Source organism: Eretmochelys imbricata, chromosome 4 (genome assembly GCF_965152235.1).
Source record: "Eretmochelys imbricata isolate rEreImb1 chromosome 4, rEreImb1.hap1, whole genome shotgun sequence".
Classification (NCBI taxonomy): Eukaryota; Metazoa; Chordata; order Testudines; family Cheloniidae; genus Eretmochelys; species Eretmochelys imbricata.
Window position 1 is genome coordinate 12,882,909 of NC_135575.1, and position 22,404 is coordinate 12,905,312.

General features: G+C 44.8%; 1 protein-coding gene across 1 annotated transcript in view; it reads left to right on the forward strand.

Moving 5' to 3' along the window:
- Positions 1-4,197: 4,197 nt before the first annotated feature.
- CSGALNACT1 (chondroitin sulfate N-acetylgalactosaminyltransferase 1) overlaps positions 4,198-22,404 on the forward strand; it is a 31,141-nt gene continuing 12,934 nt past the window's right edge. Inside the window, exons 1-3 of the mRNA XM_077814329.1 lie at positions 4,198-4,831; positions 14,890-15,106; positions 16,599-16,700. Coding sequence (XP_077670455.1) covers positions 4,198-4,831; positions 14,890-15,106; positions 16,599-16,700 — 953 coding nt within the window. The remainder of the gene's footprint in view (positions 4,832-14,889; positions 15,107-16,598; positions 16,701-22,404) is intronic.

The following is a 22,404-nucleotide window of genomic DNA, read 5'->3' on the forward strand; positions in this document are numbered from 1 at the left end:
CCTGCTGCCAGCTATGCAAGCAAGGCAGCAGAAATAGAGCTTGTAGCCTGCAGCCCTTGACTGATCTAATAGGGCTGCTCAAGAAGTTGGGCTAATCCAGGGAGTTGATACATTTAAATGAGCAGATGTGACACGTTGTGAGTGATAGGGGACAGTCGTGTCCCGTCCGTCTCATCACTACCACACACACACACACACACACACACACACAGTCTCACTCTCCCATACAGCACAGGTCACGGCAATACCATGAAGAAAAGGAGTACTTGTGGCACCTTAGAGACTAACCAATTTATTTGAGCATAAACTTTCATGAGCTACAGCTCACTTCATCGGATGCAGCTCACATTGGAGGTAGCTCACGAAAGCTTATGCTCAAATAAATTGGTTAGTCTCTAAGGTGCCACAAGTACTCCTTTTCTTTTTGCGAATACAGACTAACACTGCTGTTACTCTGAAACCGGTGATACCATGGTGGCCTTCCCACAGCATCCATTTCTCTCTTGCTATTGAGTGAACAAAGCAGTCAGACCATACAGTGTCCTTGAAGTGCATTTAGAGATGTCTGACAAATGAGATTTAAAAAATCCAGAAAAAGGCGACCAGGGAGGAGGGGACCCCCTAGACAAAGAGCTGTATGTTTGAGCAAGCATAGCTATAGATGTGTATTGGAGGGTCAACACTGGAAGAGCTCTTTAACCAAAGCCCTAGCCTGATGCCTCTTTGAGAACTAAAAGGGTGTGTTTATCTAAGACATGGAGATGTAATTTCGGTTTATGCTCTGTTAGCACAACTAATCCTTTCACTAAAGTTCAGCGTATGCCAATGCAGTCAATGGACTGATTGTGCGAAGTGAAGCATACGTACACAGCAGTTTATGTACTGCATCCTACCACTTCCTGCCCCTTGCCTCACTGCCCACTCCCTTCTTGCAGTCCTTTGGCCTTATACATTCGAGAGTTAAAAATGCCCAAATTAATTTCTATGCCTTGAATAGATCCCTTGCATTTCAGGAGACCTGCTTTCACAGCGCATCTGTAAGAAGCAGCTGTGGTACAGCCTTTTGCAGAACAAAAGGCAAATTGAAGAGGTAGGCAGTTGACAAATGTGAAAGGAATGAAGAGGTGTTACCATGTTGACAGCACCTAGTACACTATGTGCATTTTCAGTATGAGTGACGGGAAGTCAATTAAAGAAGAGATGATTATGACCAAGTAAGGATTAGCTGAAGCTGGGTGAGCTGCTCTTGAGAAAAGATCATTGAGAAAAGGCAAGTAGAGTTTGATCTACAAGCTCCTCTCTGTGCTCTCTTTCTGCTGCTTTGAATATTTTTGTCTATTGCAACAATTCTCCATTGAAATCACTGGCATTTTTTGGGAAATCTTATAAATATTTTATCAGCAGTTCAGCGTCACTTAAAAAGTAGAGCTGTATTTTTATAGCTTTCCCTGCAAACAAATCCACATGCCTAAGTGACACCGCACAGCTGTTAAACACTGATAAAAAGTAAAGGGCCAGTCATTTCAGTGGAGAATTGCTGTAGTACAAGTCACCAGGAGCAATAGAGAGATGGAAAACCAAGGTTCATACTACAAATAGCTCTTGTGTATTTTCTTTGTGGCTGTGCTTGCAAGACAATTTCACAACCTTCCCATCTGCTTTCTATCTGGGAATGATAATGTGGAAGATGGCTTGAGCAAACAATTCATAAACTCAGCCTGCTGAAAGTCATCTTGAACCTATAGCTTCTTCCTCCATTATTTAAGAGAAGAATGTGTGTAACTAGTTCTTTTAGGTGACCCCCCTCAGATCAGATTGGCAGGAACCTTTGCTGGAGGTTTTCCCTCCTTCCTCTGTAGCATGGGGTATGGATCACCTGTTCGCATCTTCTGGGCATATCTCAATCCATTCCCTGTTGCGGGGACCTTGGGCCTTGGTGGCACCCTGACCCCTCCTCTTCTGTCTGCGGCACACAATTTAGTTTCCTGAGGACTGAAATGTTTTTGTCTAACTAAATCCTTTGGGTTTAATATAGAGATATGAGGATGAAAGGTAGTGGTTTATAGGCTGTGATATGAAGGAGGTTAGACTAGGAACCTCCTGACTAGATGATCTGATGGTTCCTTTGGTCTTAAACTTTATGAGGTATCAGAGTAACAGCCGTGTTAGTCTGTATTCTCAAAAAGAAAAGGAGTACTTGTGGCACCTTAGAGACTAACCAATTTATTTGAGCATAAGCTTTTGTGAGCTACAGCTCACTTCATAAGCTTTCGTGAGCTACAGCTCACTTCATTGGATGAAGTGAGCTGTAGCTCACAAAAGCTTATACTCAAATTGGTTAGTCTCTAAGGTGCCACAAGTACTCCTTTTCTTTTTATGAGGTATGAAACTCATGTCCACAGCTGTTTACTCATTGTCCCTTAAAGTCTGTTCCTACCTCCTTGTCCCCACTCCATTATATGTAGTGGCCTGATCCAAAGCCCATTGAAGTCCGTAGAAAGAACCCCATTGTTTACAATTGGCTTTGGGTCAAGATCCAGCAATGGCCCCAGAAGTTGTATTATTCTCATGGGTAAAATATGTTTATCTTGGGGCCTGTCATTGTGGGGATATTTGTAGCTAGACTGATGCAGCTGCAAGAAACTGAAAACCATACCACAAGGCAGACATGCAAGGTGGTAGGGGTAAGGCTAACTTAGATTTCATGACTTCTGAGAGCTTAACAATGCAAATGTAGAGTGGACTTTTTTCAAAAGCTTTCCACTCTGCTCCCAGTGAAGTCAATGATAAAATACTTCAGTAGCAGCAGAGTTGGGCCAATACTCAATGAGTTTGAAAGTCCCATCCGTAATCATCTCTTCACATGGCTTTTTGTACAGCATTTCCTAGGATTATTTTTTTTAAAGAACAAAATAATCAAAAGATGCCTCCACTATTTACTTAGACAATTTCCCCTAGACACTGCAGAATGCTACAAGTGAAACCAGAGCTGCAAGCCTTGCTGTTGAGAATGCTCTGTGCCCTGCACATAGAATCTGGCCACACATATCGCAGTGGGGTCTGCTAGGTGCTGAGCCCCTTTGAAAATCTTAATTAGGAACCAGTGTCGGAGCTAAGCTTGTTTGGAAATCTAGTGCCAACTGTGGGCGCTGGGGACTTGAAAATGTGAATTTGTGCTCGTTTGAAAATCTGGCCATGAGATGGCCGCTGTAGGCTTCCTGAAGTGTTTGTAGGATTTAGTAGACTTTTAAGCCCAGACCTCTTGTCCATAGTCAGTGGGCTTGTCTCCATGGTACAACAAGGCACACTACTAAAGAGCACCAACGTGTTGCACACTAACTGGCCTGTGTGGACCCTGCTAGCATGCACTAAGAGTTTCCTAGTGTGCTTTAACTGGGACTACTTGGTGTGTCTAAAGTTTCATAGAGGTTTACGCCAGAAGGGGCTTCGAGCTCATCAGCTCATCTACTCTGACCTGCACATCACAGGCCATTACGTTCCACCCAGCTAACCCTGTGTTGAGGGTGACGTTTTGGTTAAACTAAAGCAATTTAGTCTTCAGGAGACAGCGAACAGGAGAGACCAAGGTGCAACCATTGCCCGAGGCCCCTGGATGGCAGGGAACTCATGAGGTGAGACCTGCTCAGATAATCCTAGCTGGTGATCCATGACCCATGCTGCAGTGGGGGGAATCTCAAGATACCGCATGTGTATGCGATTTCCAGGGCCAGCACCTTAGCACCTCACAGATTTAGCATTGTCCACAGCTGAAGAGTACGACACAGCATTCTGCGCTGCTTAGGCAGCTCTACAAGGTACAGTAGGAAATGCTACTGCACATGTGCACGCTTACAGCCCTCGTCCATTCTCGACCACTGAGTAGCATATGGATCCATAACTGGTCTTTGTTGCTTGTCTTTCAGGTCACCCTTTGCCGACTACTGCAAGCTGATAAGATAACAATGGGAGTGACTGTGGGGAGTGGCTGGCGTCACTCGGCTCACAGCGTCTCCTTTGCAGCTGGGCTCTTAGCACTGCCAAGTACACGTGAGGCTGCACCTGATACCCGAGGGGAGCAAGTACTTTAGAAGGAAGCTGCGAAACCCACTCATGCACGTACATGCATCTGTTTAGGGTTACTGTTCGGGGACACACAGCGATGTAGGTGCTGACGTACCCACACCTGCTCCCGGAGAGATGATGGTTCGGCGAGGGCTGAGTGCCTGGCTCCCGCGGATGGTCGTTCTGCTTGTGGTGCTCTGCTCTGCCGTGTCCATCCTCTACATGTTGGCCTGTACGCCGAAGGGCATCGATGAGCAGCTTGCATTCCCCAGGGCCAACAGCCCAACAGGAAAGGAGGGGTACCAGGCCATTCTGCAGGAGCGGGAGGAGCAGCACCACAATTACATCAACAGCCTCAAGAAGCAAATCGCTCAGCTGAAGGATGAGCTGCAGGAGCGGAGCGAGCAGCTGAAGAGCCTGCAGGACCATTACACGGACTCGCTGGGCCCAGGGCTGGAGCGCAGCAACCCAGAGAAGACCCCCGCTGACCTGCTGGAGTTCCTGCACTCCCAAATAGACAGAGCTGAGGTGCACGCCGGCGCCAAGTTGCCCACGGAGTACGCAGCTGTGCCCTTCGAGAGTTTCACCCTGCAGAAGGTGTATCAGCTGGAGACAGGGCTGACACGCCACCCCGAGGAGAAACCTGTGAGGAAGGACAAGCGGGACGAGCTAGCGGAGGCTATTGAGTTGGCCCTGGAAACTTTAAACAGCCAGAACAGTGATAGCAACACAAACCATCACATATACGCAGCCTCGGACTTCATAGAAGGTTTGTACCTGTGAGAACAGGACTCCTTGTTGATGCGGGAGTTTGGTGCTGGTGAAGGTCTCTGGTGTTACCACATGGGCATCTGCCCATCCTCTGTATATCCACAGAACACACACGGTTCAGGCAGCTTCAGCCACAGCTTCCCAGTGCTGTCCCCAGCCAAAGTGCCTCACCCCTGACCTGAAGGCCTACCTCTAGAGATCGGGGTAATATAAAGGGCGTTTCTACTCTGAAAGGTTTCAGAGTAACAGCCGTGTTAGTCTGTATTCGCAAAAAGAAAAGGAGGACTTGTGGCACCTTAGAGACTAACCAATTTATTTGAGCATAAGCTTTTGTGAGCTAGTCTCTAAGGTGCCACAAGTACTCCTTTTCTTTCTACTCTGAAAGGTGTTGACATATTTTGGATGATGATGTCATAATTATATTATAATAATATCACTGTGAAGAATATGGGGTGCAGTGTCCCAGCGACTATTGAGAGCTAATGAACATGGATCACCATGGTGCCATGGTTAGCCAAATTTCATGGTGCATTTGTCCGAATGTCTCTCCCCATTTGGTCCTGGGCCTCTTTGCTGACTTTGCATGTCACTGCATGTTATGCTGACCATGAGGCATGGTAGAAAAAAGAAGAGTTAGCAGTGCTAGAAAGCAACCTCATCACTGGTAATACAGTAGCCCTGGATTCACTTTATTCGTGTGCCTGCATTCCCCTTTTTCTGTCTGATGCCAGTAGCTGTAAAGGAGATTTAAGATGCATGGCTAATTAATCCAGCTGAATTTAAGATAAAGGAGGAAATTTATCTCCTTGCTCTTCTGGCATTTCGGCTTCAGCCTTCTAGCTGACATTTGCTGAGAGTGCTACATGCCTGCCTTTTCCAGAGGGACCACTCTCAGTCACTGCATCTTGCAGGACAGGAATGCAGATTCAAGAGCACCTTTGTGGGGTCCCTGCCTCTTGGTTGAATAGCTTATGAACCCTACAGCCTTTGGGTACTAAGGGATGCTTTCTTCATCTGATCTCGATTAGCAAAGGTGGGGCTAATGCGTTCTCTGGGATGGTGGAGACAAACCATCTCTGCTTTAGTCACTGGTCAGTTGTTACTTTCCCAGCTGCCTCCCCACTGCTTGCCCCCGGCCAGAGCCCTTTCCCCACTGCTGGAGCCTTGTGAGATGTTACACTGCTAAACATAGCCATGTAGCTGTGGGAGGCGCTGTTTTGGGCTTGCAGAGCACTGGGTGGGATATATACGTTGGGGTTCAGGCATGTAGGGCACTCTGCTCTACTCTACGGTAGTCACGTAAGCCCTAGCTCACTGTGTCCAGTGCTGTTTATACCCGTGCTTGCTGGGAGTGCGGTGTCCGTACTCTACGGGCCGCCCTACGGGTAGACATACCTTGAGTTGCTTGTTTCTCACCCTGCACCCTCCAGGTCCCCAGCCTATTGTTTAATAATATAAATAGATGATGATGATTTATTCTTTGTATTACCCTAATGCCTGGGAGCTCCAGCCATGGACCAGGACTCCACTGCTCTAGGTGCTGTACAAACACAGCAATAGCTAGATTTCAATAATATGGTTCTTCTAGTGTACATGAGATAACATATAGAAAATGAGAAATCGAGAGCCAGCGTGTTCTTGGGATAGGTTAGAACAAAACATCATGAACATTGTTTGCCAAAAACGACTATCAGTATAAAAATTCAGACTGGCTATTAGAGGTGATCCAGGCAATGGGCCAGAGTCTCTGCTGATGTGAACAGGTGCAGCTCCACTGATATCCTGGGAAGCAAACCCATTTGTGCCTGCCGGGGATCAGTTGACTGGCTTATTTATGGCATATCAGTGGTTATCTTGAATTCCGGAGCATGCTAAAGCTGCAGGGGAACTGCCTCCCTATTGGGGAGGGGGAGATGATTAGTAATGATCTATTATTTATTTGTGTTACTAGAGCACCCAAGAATCCCAGCCCTGGGCCAGGACCCCACCGTGCTACGCAAAGCGATGGTATAAGGCCACTCTGAAGTCACCTCAGAGGGACAGGGCCAGTTGCAGGGGTGTAATGTGTAAGTGAGACTCGGCCAGGCCTAGGCCTTGTGCTGGCTCCCTGCTCAGAGGTGGATTTCTCCCCTTTGGGCAGTGTCATGTTTGACTGGTGCAGGTTTGCTCGGCCTCCGTGCAGGCTGTGTAAGATCAGGAAGGCTCCCTCAGAGCAGACTCAAACCCACAGCAAGTAGTAGGAGCGACTGTACTGGTAGCATCATTCATTGTCCTAGCTAAGCCATGAATGAGCCCATTGGCTATGCCATTTCTCAGTGGCAGGAGCCCAGGGGTGAAAAAACCCTCTTCTTCCTGCTTTCTAGCAAGACAGCAGCATGGTAGCCTGCATCTCCAGCACCAAATCACTACTCCAGGTTTGTTCTGGGACCTGGCTTGGCTGCACAAATGGAGCAGTCAGGGCTGACTGAGGAACAAATTTGTGTGCAGAACTACTTGGAAAGTCCCTGATATCGCCCGTCTCTCTCTCTCTCTCTCTCCTTTTTTTTTTTCTTTCATCCTTGGAGAATGAAAAAAATTCAAGCTGCCCAAAAATCAGTGGCCCTTTATCTCTTAAAGGGGACAGGGGAGGGGAGCTGGTGTGCCACCATTCCATTTCATTTTGGAGTGCCTTGCTACAGAACGTGATTTGGAGACAGCAGACCTTGTTAGTGCTACAGCCCACAGAAGACTTCAATAACCAGCTAGATTCATTGGTACGTTCTCACTGCTCAGTGCCACTCTGGCTGCACAAAGCAGGGGTGAACCGGGTTTAAGTGGCCAGTTAAGCCAGGTTTATAGCTGCTTTGTGTCTCTGGAGCAATTCAAAGCAGGTGGAGCCTGCCGGTGAATCTGGCCCATTATTGCGCTGATAATGACATTTAACTTTTTTCGTCTTCAAACGGCTTCAGAAACACCAAGGAATGAACCATCTCAGCACCGTCTGTGGCAGGGTTGGAGGGGTGGTTCTCCCTACCTGACAGCAGGGCAAACGGAGGCAGATATTTCAATGTTGCCCAAGGCAATAGGCTGAATTGGTGTTAGATCCAGGATTAGAATTCAGGGTTCCTGAGTCTGACTCTTGTGCTCTGGCCTCTGGATGCCATGGGGGAAATCCTGCCCCGCATTGAAGTCACTGGGAATTTTGCCATTTGTTTCAATATGGCCAGGGTTTCACCCCTTGACTTTCTCTAGGTTATGTAGGCCCAAATTCAGCAAAGCACATGCTTAAATCCTACTGATTTAGGCACTTTGCTGAATATGGGCCTTAATGACACATCAGAGGATCTAAAGAAACCTTGATTCATTGACTCTTGAGAGCTGTTTTTACAGCTGGTATCAGTCACCTTTGTTGGCCACACAGGACCCAATCAATGATTTACAGCAATTCCTTGCCTTGTGTGGTGAAAGGTGATAACTTCATCAGGAAGTCTCTTAGTTCATTCCCTCTCCTCTTTCATATTTCATGTGCTTTACTGAAGGAGAGAGTTTGTCCAAGCAGCTCATTAAATTAAAGCATTTGATGGAAATGTTTCTGCTGCATGGTTTGGATGTTTTAAAATAAATCAGTACAGCCTCCTCCTCCTCAGTTTTAGACAGAACCACTTGTGTTTGGAATCTGCAAGCGACACTGCTTCCTGGTGTTTGAGTTTAAACTCCTTCTCTGCAGCTTTGCTGTAGCCTGAGAATACTTTCCAAAAGTCCAGTTTGACTTCAGTAGCGATATTTGGCAGGGTTTGGAATTTTCCATTTTTCTTGTTCAAAAATTAAAGAGAACCACACCTCCTCTCGTCTGCTAGTAATTTAGCCTTGTAGCTGCAGTCTGCAATACTCCTCTTTTCACACAGGGACTCATGTCTGCTTGTTATAATTCTCTATCTTTTTCTCTTGTGTTTATTGGTTTTCTGCCATGTTTTGGAGTGCTAAGAGGAGACAGTGAAAGTTACCATACAGATCATAAACCTTTAATGTGTGTAGCATAAGCATGCAAAGACATCTTCCCATAGGGCCACAGTGAGTTCAGCCAATATGAGTTAATGAGAAACCTGTTGCTCAGTAGGGCAGGCCAAAATTCAGGTCAGCTTGTTAATTTGCGCAGTGGGTAGTGAAACTGAAAATATTTATAAATCATTCACCTTCTGGGAGGAAGTAGCTAAGAATAGCTATGACACCATCCTAAAACAGCGTGAGCGCTTTGGTCCAAAAGAAGTACTAGTAACTCAATGGACATGCTTTTATCAAAGGGGACAGAGACCCACAAAAAGCCCAGAATCCCTTAAAAATGCACTTGCTGAATAAGCAGCGCATTGTGACTTTGTCCTCAGTCAGAAAGGACATAAGTGATTGTCTAGTAGTTGGGATTTTAAACAAAGTCTCCTGCAAGTCAGATTAACATCTGAGCTCACACTAGAACAGATGAGAAGACAGGGTGAGCTAGTGAAAATGCATCACAAACACCTTGGGACTCTTATAAAGGAGTGAGTTTCTGCCTGAAGGGAGTGGAATCTTCTCTAGCTAGCAGTGAGTTGAGGGAACGTGTGAGGAAGAACATATGTAAGGTTAATATACATTCTGAAAACATTTGAGGTTGTAGGGAGAAATGTAAGCTACAACAAAACCAGTTATGGCTCCGAGGGCATGTGACAGTAAGAGGAGTAAGCCTAGGTCCAGAGAAAAGTAAAGCCAAACATGTTTCCATTGATATCAGTAGGGCTTAAGCCCATTTTTAAGTGCTTTGCTGAACTGGAGGTATAACTTTCTTGTGTTGAAGTTATTTTGTTAGGATTCTGTGATTGTATTGGGGTTAGCCCTGGAAGACAGCACCCTGACTATTAGCTGTTAGAACGAAAGCAAGTCTGTCTGAGCTACAGTACAGAGAGCAGGTCCTTTCCACTTACACAGCGTGTCTGTACGGTTAGTTCACATAAACTCTGATATTTTTCTCCACTGTCCTAGCTTCTCACAACCCACTATTCTGATTTGTTTTTCATCTTCCCATCTGTTTCCCATTAGATTCCAGTTTCTCTCCTCCTCCCTTCCCCCCCCCCCCCCCAACTCCTGTTTGACCAGTCCAAATGAGGCTTCCAAGACTCCTCCCTGAGCCCCTGTGTTTAACAAAGTGGCAAATCCTTTGTCTTGAAAAACCTGGGACTAATTTGCTTTGGCAGATTACTCCAAGCATTCTGGCAAATCTCAAACATGCTGCTTTGGAAACCAGTGGACATTCTGAAACTAGTTAATGTATTGACAGCAGCAAAAATAACGGATTATCCTGTTCAGATATCATAGCTCCTATCTAAATTTAACAAAACTTGGTACTTTCTTGGGGAAACTTTTAAAGCAATTTCTTTTAGCAAGACTTGTTTGTAGGCACAGCTCATTTTCAGTAAATTCAAACCACTTGACGTATACTTTTGAGTCACAGAACTTGTTAAAAAGGTTTTTGATGGTTTTAGGCATGGTAATAACAATGAAGGAATTCCTCAGAGAATTCAAGGAGTCTTAGTACTGAAGCAGAAGGGTGGTGGTGTGTTTACATCACTAGATTGTGACTTGATTTCCCAGCTATAAAGTGGGAATCATATTTCTTTCATCTATTTATGCCCTAATCCTGCAAAGAATCATGCATTGAGCTTAATTTAACACACTCTGATTAGTGACATTGGCTTCAACAGAACTACACTCATGCATAATTTTTGCAGAATGTGGGAGCTTAGATTGTAAACTCTTTGATAGCAGGATGTGTTTTACTGTGTACTGCACCTAACACAATGGGGCCCTGGTTTCTGTTGGGGCCTGTAGGTTCTACTGTAATACAAGTCATAAACAACAACAATAATGAGATAGGAAATTTGGCATCTAGTTGCATGATAAAGCACCCTTATTTCCATATTAGTGAACTGCTTACCCAGGGAAAACAAATAGCAGGATAGTTACTGTTTGGCTGGAATAGAAAAGCATGCAAAGATCTAATGGAAAATTTTAGATGGCTAAATTGTATTAAACAATCTAATTTAAGCCTTCTTTGCTATTAGAAGTATCTATTTTTCAAATGTATGCAATGTGCTATGAGTGTCTCACTAGATGCACAGTCAAGATTTTAAAAACTAAAGAAAAAAAAACAGACACTAAAGGACCACTTCCCCTCTGATTCCTAATTAAAGCCTTCTCTCTCAAGCCATTCCTTCAGAAAAAGCCTAAATAAATAGATGTACCTTGCAGCATACTCAAAACATCAACAAACTCTGCATCAGAATAATGGAGGAAGGAAATTCCAGAGCCACAGAAACTCCATTGATTCTACCTGAATCCCATCCCCGAGACATATATATCCAAGAACTATAAACTCAAGCCATTCAGGTGATCTCAGCTGGTCAGCTAAAGCACTGAGAGAGGAGAGAGGCAGTTTCTAAGATATCCAGGGCCCAAACTATACAAGACTTTATAGATCAAAACACACCTTGAAATTATTAACTTAATGAAGTGGTTGAGCTGTTAACAAAAACATGAAATTTCTCATTGAAATCAGCTCCTACCCTGGAGGGGAGCAAATGCTGAAACTCTTTATTTCTAAAAAGGGTCTGGGGTGATCTAGGGTGTTATAGGCCAGTAAATCATTCTTTTGTACCCAGTAAACTAACTGAAATTATAATTAAAAGTACAATGATAAAACACCTAGACAATGATACAATGGGGATAACCCAGTACAGCTCCTGCCACAGAAAATCATGCGTCACTAATCTATTAGAATTCTCTGAACATGTCCATAAAATCAGAGATAAAGGACAAGCAGTTACCGTCATCTTTTAGGGCTTTTAAAAAAATGGTAACAAAGTCTCTCACAAGAGGGTGTCAAGGAAACTAAATAGTCATGGGGGCAAGAGGCAAAAATACCATTTATAATGGATCAGACATTGGCTAGGAGACAGAAAACAGAGTGCCAAGAAATGGTCATTTGGATAAGGACCAAGATCAAAAAAGAAGGAAACCCCTTTTCCTTGGTTTCTTGCAGACCTGCATTTAACTGCATTCTGCTAGCCCCCAGAGTTCCTATGAGAGAGGCAGAGAAATCCAATTCTACTCTTCTGTGTATTTGTTGCGGCTTTCAAACTGAATTTAAGAAGTGGGTCTGAGAAAGAATAATTAAAATGCCAATGAACCTGGGTAGGACAAAGTGATTTGCTCAAATACCCAATGTGGGAGTGGGGGTTTTATTCTTAATTGATGAATTCTAAGGCCTGTGGGCAACCTACAGCCCACAAGTTCTTGGAACAGGCCTTTGCGGGGTGCATTGGCTTTGTGCTGGCTCCTCAGCACAGGCTGAATTTCACCCATTAAGTACATAAAAAGTTACTTTCCTGCAGAAACCTAATAATACACCCCTAAGCATTGGGATATTGCCATATGATATTCTGATGCTGTTAGGAGCGAGACAGGTGCTTTGGCACCATACATAGGTGTTTATTGAGACACATCAGGTGAAGAATAAGTTCAGCAGCATCACCTTGTGGTTCATCAAAAATTACACTTTGGCTTTATGAGTTTGGTGCTATATGCCCCAGTGCATGGGGTAAAGACAGGAAATTCACCACAGCAAGCAATGCAACTAATGCCCCACAGTGGTATGTGGAGACCTACCCAACTCATCCACAGGAATCTGTCCTGAGGTCTCCAGGCCATTAGCAGCCTCAGTGACATGGCCCACGGCTCCATCCATATAGGGGCTAAACCCACAGAGCCCCTGTCCAGACCTATCTGCATTCACTCATGGGACGTGACCACCTACCAAACTCTAGCTTCTGGACTAATCCTTCAAGGGACCTAAGCAATTTGGGGGCAGTCTGCCTTTGAGCCTGAAAAAATCCTGGCAGAAAAAGACTTTTCTCCTGACTCCAGCCAAAGAGTTGAAGGCCTACCACAATACAAATAAGCTGGAATTTTCCAAGAAGCCTAAGGATGTAATACACCCATGTCAAGGTTCCTCCCCCACTCTGAACTCTAGGGTACAGATGTGGGAACTTGCATGAAAACCTCCTAAGCTTACTTTTACCAGCTTATGTTAAAACTTCCCCAAGGTACAAATTAATTTTATCCTTTGTCCTTGGAATATCCACTGCCACCACCAAACTCTAACTGGGTTTACTGGGAAACGTAGTTTGGACACGTCTTACCCCCCAAAAATCCTCCCAACCCTTGCACCCCACTTCCTGGGAAAGGTTTGGTAAAACTCCTCACCAATTTGCATAGGTGACCACAGACCCAAACCCTTGGATCTGAGAACAATGAAAAAGCATTCAGTTTTCTTACAAGAAGACTTTTAATAGAAATAGAAGTAGATAGAAGTAAAGGAATCACCCCTGTAAAATCAGGATGGTAGATACCTTACAGGGTAATTAGATTCAAAACATAGAGAATTCCTCTAGGCAAAACCTTAAGTTACAAAAAAGACACACAGACAGAAATAGTCATTCTATTCAGCACAATTCTTTTCTCAGCCATTTAAAGAAATCATAATCTAACACATACCTAGCTAGATTACTTACTAAAGTTCTAAGACTCCATTCCTGGTCTATCCCCAGCAAAAGCAGCATATAGACGGACACAGAGACCCTTTGTTTCTCTCCCTCCTCCCAGCTTTTGAAAGTATCTTGTCTCCTCATTGGTCATTTTGGTCAGGTGCTAGCGAGGTTACCTTTAGCTTCTTAACCCTTTACAGGTGAGAGGATTTTTCCTCTGGCCAGGAGGGATTTTAAAGGGGTTTACCCTTCCCTTTATATTTATGACGACCCAGCTTTGGTTGCATTTCAATGGGACTTGGGCTTCCAACTCATAGAATCATAAACTTCCCCAAGGATTCTTTGAAAAACCTCAGCCATAATCAGTCTTGAAAGTACTTCCTAGCCCCAAGGAAAACTGGGTGTTTTAGGTTTATCCTAGATCTAAAGTGACTCAAACAGTTTCTGAATTAGCCTCAAGAAAGAGTCTCTGAGATCAACTCTAGCACCTATCAACACCCAGAGATTTCCTGGCCTCCATTGTTTTGAAGGTCATTACTGTCATACCAGCTCAGTCATACCAGAGATGTCTCAGGTTCACAGCTGGTTCCCTGCACTCCAGTGCTGCCAGGCATATGCACCATGGATGGTCTCAGAAGCCAAAGTGGTGATCGCTGCAGCTGTGTGGCAACAAGGGGGTCTTCATGATGACATGCTTGGTCACCTTGCTTACCAGGGTGAAATCCCCTCAGTGAGCATCCCAAGCAATCTCCAGGTCTCTGCTGCTCATAAGCAAAGGGCAGGGTTCCGTGTCATCCTCTCAGAGCCAATGGACATTACTACCCTGGAGGGATAAACCTTCCACGTCTCTAGAAAGCATCTCAAAAATGAGAGCTCACCATAGTCACTTCCTCACTCCCTGGTTCTGCAATTTAATAATGAAGAAAATGGTGTCTACCAGGACCTTGGACACTTTCTGTACAGGATTTTTCATCTGTGCCTAGTAAAAACTCTCCGGGGGGCGGGGGAGGGGGGAACCTGGTAGTGTAGCTTCAGATACTTGTCAGTGTCAGGAACCTACTTCTCTAGGGGCTGGAGGAATCAAATGTGTGGGGAGAGCTCCTTTCCAAAATCCCTCTGCCTTTTCCATCCCTGTGGACTCAATGTTTTTGGGGGTGGCTGGCAGCTGTGTGCATTTGGAACATCCTGAAAATTAAGGAGCAAGCATCTACCAAGTTCTACTGTGTGTGTGCAAATGGTGATTCTCAGATACTTGTAATCTGGGTGGATTTTTATGGGAGATACAAAAGTCATCTTCCTAAAATCTGAGACTGTCCCCCGTCAGATTTTGAGTTCTAGTTTCAAACTATGGAAGAACTGGTGCATAGACTGATTTTTTTGTGGGGGGAAAAGTTTCATTTATTTGCTGCTAAATCTAAGTTACAAAAGCAACCTAATATTGCAACTTCTTCCTGGGGAATTAGTTCCATACTAATGTTTCTCTTCTTTCATATTCTTCTAACAGGCATGTACCGAACAGAAAAAGACAAAGGCACATTGTATGAGCTGACTTTCAAAGGAGACAGATCACACGAATTCAGACGAATCATTTTATTCAGACCATTTGGTCCCATCATGAAAGTGAAGAATGAGAACCTCAACATGGCCAACACACTCATTAACATTGTAGTCCCATTAGCAAAGAGAGCCAGCAAGTTTCGACAATTTATGCAAAATTTCAGGTTTGTTCCTTTTTATGGATCTATAGCTATCTTGATATTTTTATGCAGTATGATGCAATTTTGCAAGCACCAGGGATTTTCCCAGTGGAAAAAAAAATTTTTTTCATAAAACCATCAATTTATCATTAAAAAAATCCATTTGCATTTGCTTGGATCAACAGAGATTTCACATGAACAGCAATTAGCTTTAGCAGTGGAGACCAAAGGAAAAGGTTATATTGCAGTCATCAGTGTTTCTGAAGTTGATGCACCACGTACGAGGTGTTTCGTTCGATCGGAAACTTGCTATTTCCATCTTTGAGAGAGCAGGTGCCAGAGCTACTTCAATGAATGTGTCAGTTTCAGTCCCTTAAGTAGCACAGGAAGGTTTCTAGAAAATAAGAGTCATTTGTATGATCTCTGGACTGCGTGTCGAGGCTGTGACAGAAAGGCAATAAGAAATGTGCCTGGACTCAAAAGTGTTCTCTCCTTGTTACTTTTGATCAAGGCTCTTCCTTTATGGCCTTCTTTCCCAACATGGGTGTAGCAATTGCAGGAATGGATTTAATCAAGACGTAGCTCCCAGTCAGAACTAAAAGAAAAGGAGTACTTGTGGCACTTTAGAGACTAACCTAGTACTCCTTTTCTTTTTGCAAATACAGACTAACACGGCTGTTACTCTGAAACCAGTCAGCACTAAGAATAACCTGCCCAGTGGCGGGCCTTGCGTTCTGATAAGAAAATTGAGAGACACCCAAATAACTTAGCTGTGTAGTTGCCCAAGAAGCACACACATCTTGACAGATGCAGATATTCTTAGGCCACATGATTTGCTCTTTCTTAGAGAAATGGAGGTGGGGCAGGTTAGGTAATATCTTTCATGAGACTAACTTCTGTTGGTGAGAGAGACAAGCTTTCAAGCCACACAGAGCTCTTCTTAGGTCTGTCTTGAGAGTTTAATTTTAGTGGATACTCCTTACACAATTTTCAGGGACATAACTAGACATGCTAGTATATAGAAGAAATAGAAATGAGGGTACAGGATTTTATTTCCCTCTTTGAATTCCCCCTTCTCTCACGGCCTCGTGGTTGCTGAGGTAGCACCTGCTGGCTTTAGTAGTTTGACGCACAATTGTGGGCTTTCCTACAGTGGCTTTCCGTCCATCATCCAGGTGACTGGATGGGCTATTCCAATAGTGCTCTGCCATAACTCAGATAACTACTAGATGATGATTTATAGCCTGCTAATGCAGAGCTATGAAGTATCTTAGGCCCCATCCTGCAAGCACATTCGAATGGAGCCAGTGTAGCTCTGGATGGATTCAAGGATCTCAATGAAGGGCTGCAAAGATCTCACTGGGCTGGTGCAAGGATCTCAGTGGAGTGGTACCAACAGAGAATTTGGCCTGCAGAGTTCAGCACCATCCTACGTTCCCAGCTAGAGATGGCAGGTGTTGTTTGGGAAAGCAAACTTCCAAGGTCAATGAATGACTTTTTTTGATGTCTGTTCTAGGGAAATGGGCATTGAGCAGGATGGGAGAATTCACCTCACTGTAGTTTACTTTGGAAAAGAACAAATGAATGAAGTGAAAGCAATACTTGAAAACACCTCCAAGTGAGTATGGGTCTAGATTGGTGCCTAGTGAGGCATGCTCCTCTCACACACTGACAGCCCGAGAAGCCAGACTGCCTTTCCCTAGCACTGTCAGCAGGGGGATAGTTCATCCTTCCCCTCCCCTCTGGAGAGTTCCCTTGTTCCAGTCAGAAATGACATTTCCCTGATGCTCCCTGATCTGCATTTGTGAATATTAATATTTAGAGTCATGGACTTAGGCCAGCGTAACTCCCATTCGACATCTGTAACAATGATCAGGCCTGAATTCCTCTAACCTTTGCATGAGCTAGCTTCTATCTGTTGGCACTGAAGCTTAACTTGGAGAGATGGAGGTAGGCTGGGCTTTTCAATAGGGCCTAAGTGCATTTAGATGCCTAAATCTCACTGAATTTCAAAGGGATTTGGGCACCTAACTCCTTTAGGCCTTTTGAAAATTCCAGTCTGAAACAGTGAACTGTCTTTCCTTTTCTCCACCTTTATTATGACATGACATTTTTATAAGCAAATTACGTAATATGGTCTAGATAAAATTACTATCAGATGTGTACACAACTGGTTGAAAAACTTACTCAAAGAGTTGTTCTTAATGGTTTACTGTCAAACTGGGAAGGAGTATCTAGTGGGGCCTGATAGGGGTCTGTCCTAGGTTCAGTACTATTCAGGGCTTAAATTCAGCTGGAGCTGTCTGGAGCAGAGCTCTGATAAATATTTTGAAACCCGCAAGACTGATGCCCCAAACCCTGCCACCTCCCATGGGGCGCTCTGGGAAATACTCTTTGAGAATTTCAGCCCTGGTACTAGTCAATATTTTCACGAATGACTTGGATAATGAAGTAGAGAGCACACTTTTCAAATTTGCGATGGCACCAAGCTGGGAGAGGTCTCTAGCACTTGGGAGGACAGGAATAGAATTCTAACTGACCTTGATAAATTAGAGAATTGGTCTGAAATCTACAAGATGAAATTCATTAAAGACGTGCAAAGTGCTACACTTAGGAAGGAAAAATCAAATGCATAACTACAAAATGGGGAATAACTGGCTAGGTGATCGTACTGCTGACAAGGATCTGGGGATTATCTTGGATCATACACTGAATGAGTCAACATGTGATGCTGTTGTGAAAAAAGCAAATGTCATTCTGGGATATATTAACAGGAGTGTCCTATATCAGACATGGGAAGTAATTGTCCTGCTCTATTCAGCACCAGTGAGGTCTCAGCTGGAGTACTGTGACCGCTTTTGGGCACCCCTCTTTAAGAAAGACGGGAACAAATTGGAGCGAGGCCAGAGGACAGCAACGAAAATAAGAGGTTTTCGAAAACGAGGCCTAGGAGGAAAGTTTGATAGAATTAGGCATGTTTAATCTATCGAGGGGAAGGCTGAGGGGAGTCTGTTGTATTAATCTAAATGGAATAAATGGGTCCAAAGAGTCAAAGGTCTGTAACATGACCCTGTCACTTACTGACCAACATGAAACCATATTAAACAAGGTTTGGGATTGGATATATAGAGACTTCAGCCTGCTTAGTTCCATGACAAACACACCATTAAACATTTTTAGCCTTTTATTAAAATACAGAAAAGGAAACAGCTAACACATTTGAAATATAAAGTATTGTGTGAGGCTTTTATTTGAACCGTATCCCATGTTCCTTTCCCTTTAGCTGGAGAGAGTTTTTAGAAGGAGAAAAAAGCCTTATTTGACAGCCTTTTAGAAGGTAATGACTGTCCCCTTTGGAGAAAAGAGATGAAATTCACTGGAATGGGCTGGAGCTGTCTTTGATGCTGTTGTTGTTAAAGTCCCATTCTATTTCTTAAAAGACCAAACAAGAGAAACACACGCAAAGGGAAGAGGAAAGAACAGCAAAAATAGAAAATGCAGCTTCTGTCTCTGGTGTTGACACTCACTCGCAACCTTGCTGCTGGAAAAACACAGGCACAGCACGTGGGCTGATCAGCCACTCTGAGACCTGGCAAACTCGTACCATCATCGGGCTGGTCAGGGCATTGCTTTTAACTGCCTTTCTGATCACAGGCATACAGCAGTGTCGCAAAAATCTATAGTCTTGGCTGGCTAAGCCAGATTCTTATTAGACAGAAAGGAAAAGGAGAGGGATAGGAAAGAGAAGAAGAAATAAGGTAGGGAATGAAAAGGATACATGGTGGTGGTGGGCAGAGGAAAGGGGGAGACACAAAGTCTCAGATCCCACGTGGTGGTCAGAATTTAGCTGAAGCCACTAGAGGGGGTGCTGTCATCTGGCTGGCTCCCTCCCTCTGGCCTGGTCTGGTCAGGACCTCCTGGGATTTGGACTAAGAAGGTCCAGTGTTCTAGGAGATGGTAGGGGCGGCAGCCATGGGGGTAAAGCTTGCTTCTTCCCCTTCTTTCAGTTAGCCAGTGTCACAGTAATGAGCATTCCCCTCCAAAGTCTCTTCTTTTAAGGACCCCATAAAAAGAGTGGTAGGTGGCATAACTCATCCCTTCATTATTTTGTCCACCAATTGGGCCTGAGCATGAGTGAATATAGTTCCGAGTATGAGTGAATGCTGTTCATTTTGCATTTGCAGTTCTAAGGAGAAAACCTGTGTAGAGGCCTAGCTTGAAGTGATGGATCCATTCAGCTAATCCCGCGCTGTAGTCAAAGGGCAGCTCAGTCTGGCAGCTGATTATTTCTCTGTTATAATGTTGTTTTTATGCTCAGGTGGCATGAAATGGGATTTCAGGGAATGTTCAGAGTCCTGAGCTTGACTCCAACTGTTGCACTGTTCCATAGCCTCAGCTGTACCTAGGTTTCCGATTTCTATCCTATTCCATTGTTAGTGCAATAACCTCCATTGTTGGCGTGGAAGGTGGGGCAAGATGGGCATTTACTAGAAAATTAGGCTGTATGAGACATTCACCCTGAGGAGTGATGTTAACACCACTTCTGTGGCCCATGTCGGCACAGACCGTTCAGTTGAACAATGTGTCAGTGGGTCATGGTTAAAGCTGTTGTTCCGACAGGTTTTTAACTATAACCATGTGACATGATGGGAAACACAACGGTCCCCTTACTGTGCTGACAGCTGAGTTGTGTTTGCCATCGGGTCTGTTACCATGACTCCTCCAACACAACCTAATTTTCTAGTGGGGGAGAAAAAGCTCTCTTAACCCTCCCTGCATGTGATGTGGCTTTTCAGAGGGCAGCTAGAAAGGCCTTGGAAAATTCACCTCAGCGTTGCCTGCGCTTGTAAATTATCACCTCCCGAGCCAGGTGACTGTGTCTGGCAGGTATCAGGATTCTTAGAACAAGTCTGGCCAGAAAGTGGTACCTGAATGTACAAGAGAGATGTTACTGGAGAGAGCATTCATACGGCCTTATGCTAGAACATGGCGTAGGGGGACTGTGCACGCTGGGATGGATGTGAACATACACAGGACCCGTGGAAAGGGCACAAACGGTGTGGCTGGATCTGCCACTAAATGATCATTCACATGGCTTGTCATTATGCATATCCCAGGAAGAAGGAATGCGCCTCTCTGCTACTCTAGCAGCAGCGGGATGATACACCGGGGCACATGGCTTCATGTTCAGATAGACTAGCCTTCAGGTTTGGTAGCAGCAGCAAAGGCGGCCTGGAGGTGCCAGGAAATCTGAGTTGGGTAGAATTCGTCAGTGGCACAGCCTGGTCTGCCCTCTCCTGGTCAGAAAGCAGCTCCTGCGTCCTTAGTGGGCCAGCACGTCTGTTCAGGATCCTGTGGTTCCCACTTCACTGCCAGCGTGCAATGCTGGCAGCACAGGGCTGGGCCTGCAGGGAGCCAGGGGCCTGCAGGAGTTCAGAGAAAACCATGCTAATGTCCCCAGAGCGTGGCCCTGTCCATACCCCACTCGTGTCCATACTCCAGTGATCCATTTCAGTAGGCTAAGCAGCAATTGAAACATGACGCCACAGCAGTGGAAGAGGGCTGGTTTATAAATATCTGCTCAGCATCATGACCAAGCTACAACAGCTTCTCCCTCAGCTGGTGCTGCTGCTGGGGGTTCCTGGGGTGATGTGTCTGGCCAAGGCAAAGGGACAATGTAAGACCCATCTGCACATGCCAAAAGAGAAGTTCAGAGCAATGGGATGGAAGACCATGGGCACCTCACCTTCTCTGAGCGAGAATTACAGCCCCCAGTTACTGAGCCCCCCTTCAGTACAACCTCTTCCAGAGCACAGCCTCCAATAATCGCTCTGTGGCTGGGTGGGGCAAGAGTCTGACAGAGGTCGATGGAATGCCAAGAAACGCGTGGCCATTATCTCTCATGGGAGCGGAATGGGGCCCTTCTCCACCATGAGAGGAAGGATGAGGTGAAAGCCCTAATCTGGGCCTCCTCCTGTGTGACATCGGACCAATCACTTAGGCCTGGATCTTCAAAGGTATTTAGGCACCTGCCTTCCATTGATGTCAATGGGTGTTAGGTGCCTACATAACTTTGAAAATCAGCACCTCGGTTTCCCACCTGTACAATGGGGATAATAACATCTTCCTACCTCACAGGGGTGTTGTGGGATCAGTACTTTAGACTGTGAGGTGCTCAGATTGTACGGTGATGAGGGCCTGATAAATACCATAGATAGATAGATCATCATCAGCAGAATTAATTCCCTATTTCTGATGGGTTTGTTAGTTTAACAGAATACTTGTCTTAAACACACTGCCTGTTCAGACCAACTGAGATGAAAGCACCGTGTTCTTCCAGATTGTATTCCACAGGCATTTTTGACATGTTACGCCTTCTAATTATCATTTCGGTCCCTCCATAAGGCTTTGTCTACATGACACAGCTCGTCGGGCAGTGTAAACACTGTGTGTTGGCATTTTTGCCGACAAAATACTTCCTCCCCCTATGAACAGGGTTTGCGTTGTTGACAGGAGAGCGCTCCTGCCGATAACGAGCCATTTACACTGTCGCTTGCAGCAGCAAAACGTTTGTCTTGGGGTTAGGGGGGGCTTTTTTAAGCACCTGTGAATGACAAGATTTTTGTCGTTCAATTGGCAGTGTAGACAAAGCCTAAAAGTGATTCCCTGTTTGTTAGCCTATTTTGTAAGCTCCTTGGGACAGATGCTACATACATCTCTGTATCTTGTACAGCTCCAGCTACACCATGCTTAACAAATGCTAAGTGATAATAATTAAAAGGAAATTCCCACCATTTGCAATTAGCAGATACATTTCTAATTGGAGAATGATAATGCAGCAGCTTTGCTGTCAAACACAGATGGGACGACAAAGCAGTTGACTTGTGATTTAGCAGCTCGTAGGGTTCTTCCATCTAATGAGATAAGTCACTCCCCACCTTGTGTATCCTAATCACTAGTTAGCCTGGGGATTTAACCAATGTGCACCATCAAAGTGCTGATTAACAGTCCAAATGATCACTTTTGGCATCCTTCCAGGAACTTCAGTACAGCCTGCTAGTGCTTCAATTATTTTGGATCATGCCCAGTTTCAGCAGAGAAGCTCCAGGAAAAATAGGGAAATGGCTTTGTCAAGGTTCCTTCCCCACTCTGAACTCTAAGGTACAGATGTGGGGACCTGCATGAAAGACCCCCTAAGCTTATTCTTACCAGCTTAGGTTAAAAACTTCCCCAAGATACAAACTTTGCCTTGTCCTTGAACCGTATGCTGCCACCACCACGCGTTTTAAACAAAGAACAGGGAAAGAGCCCACTTGGAGATG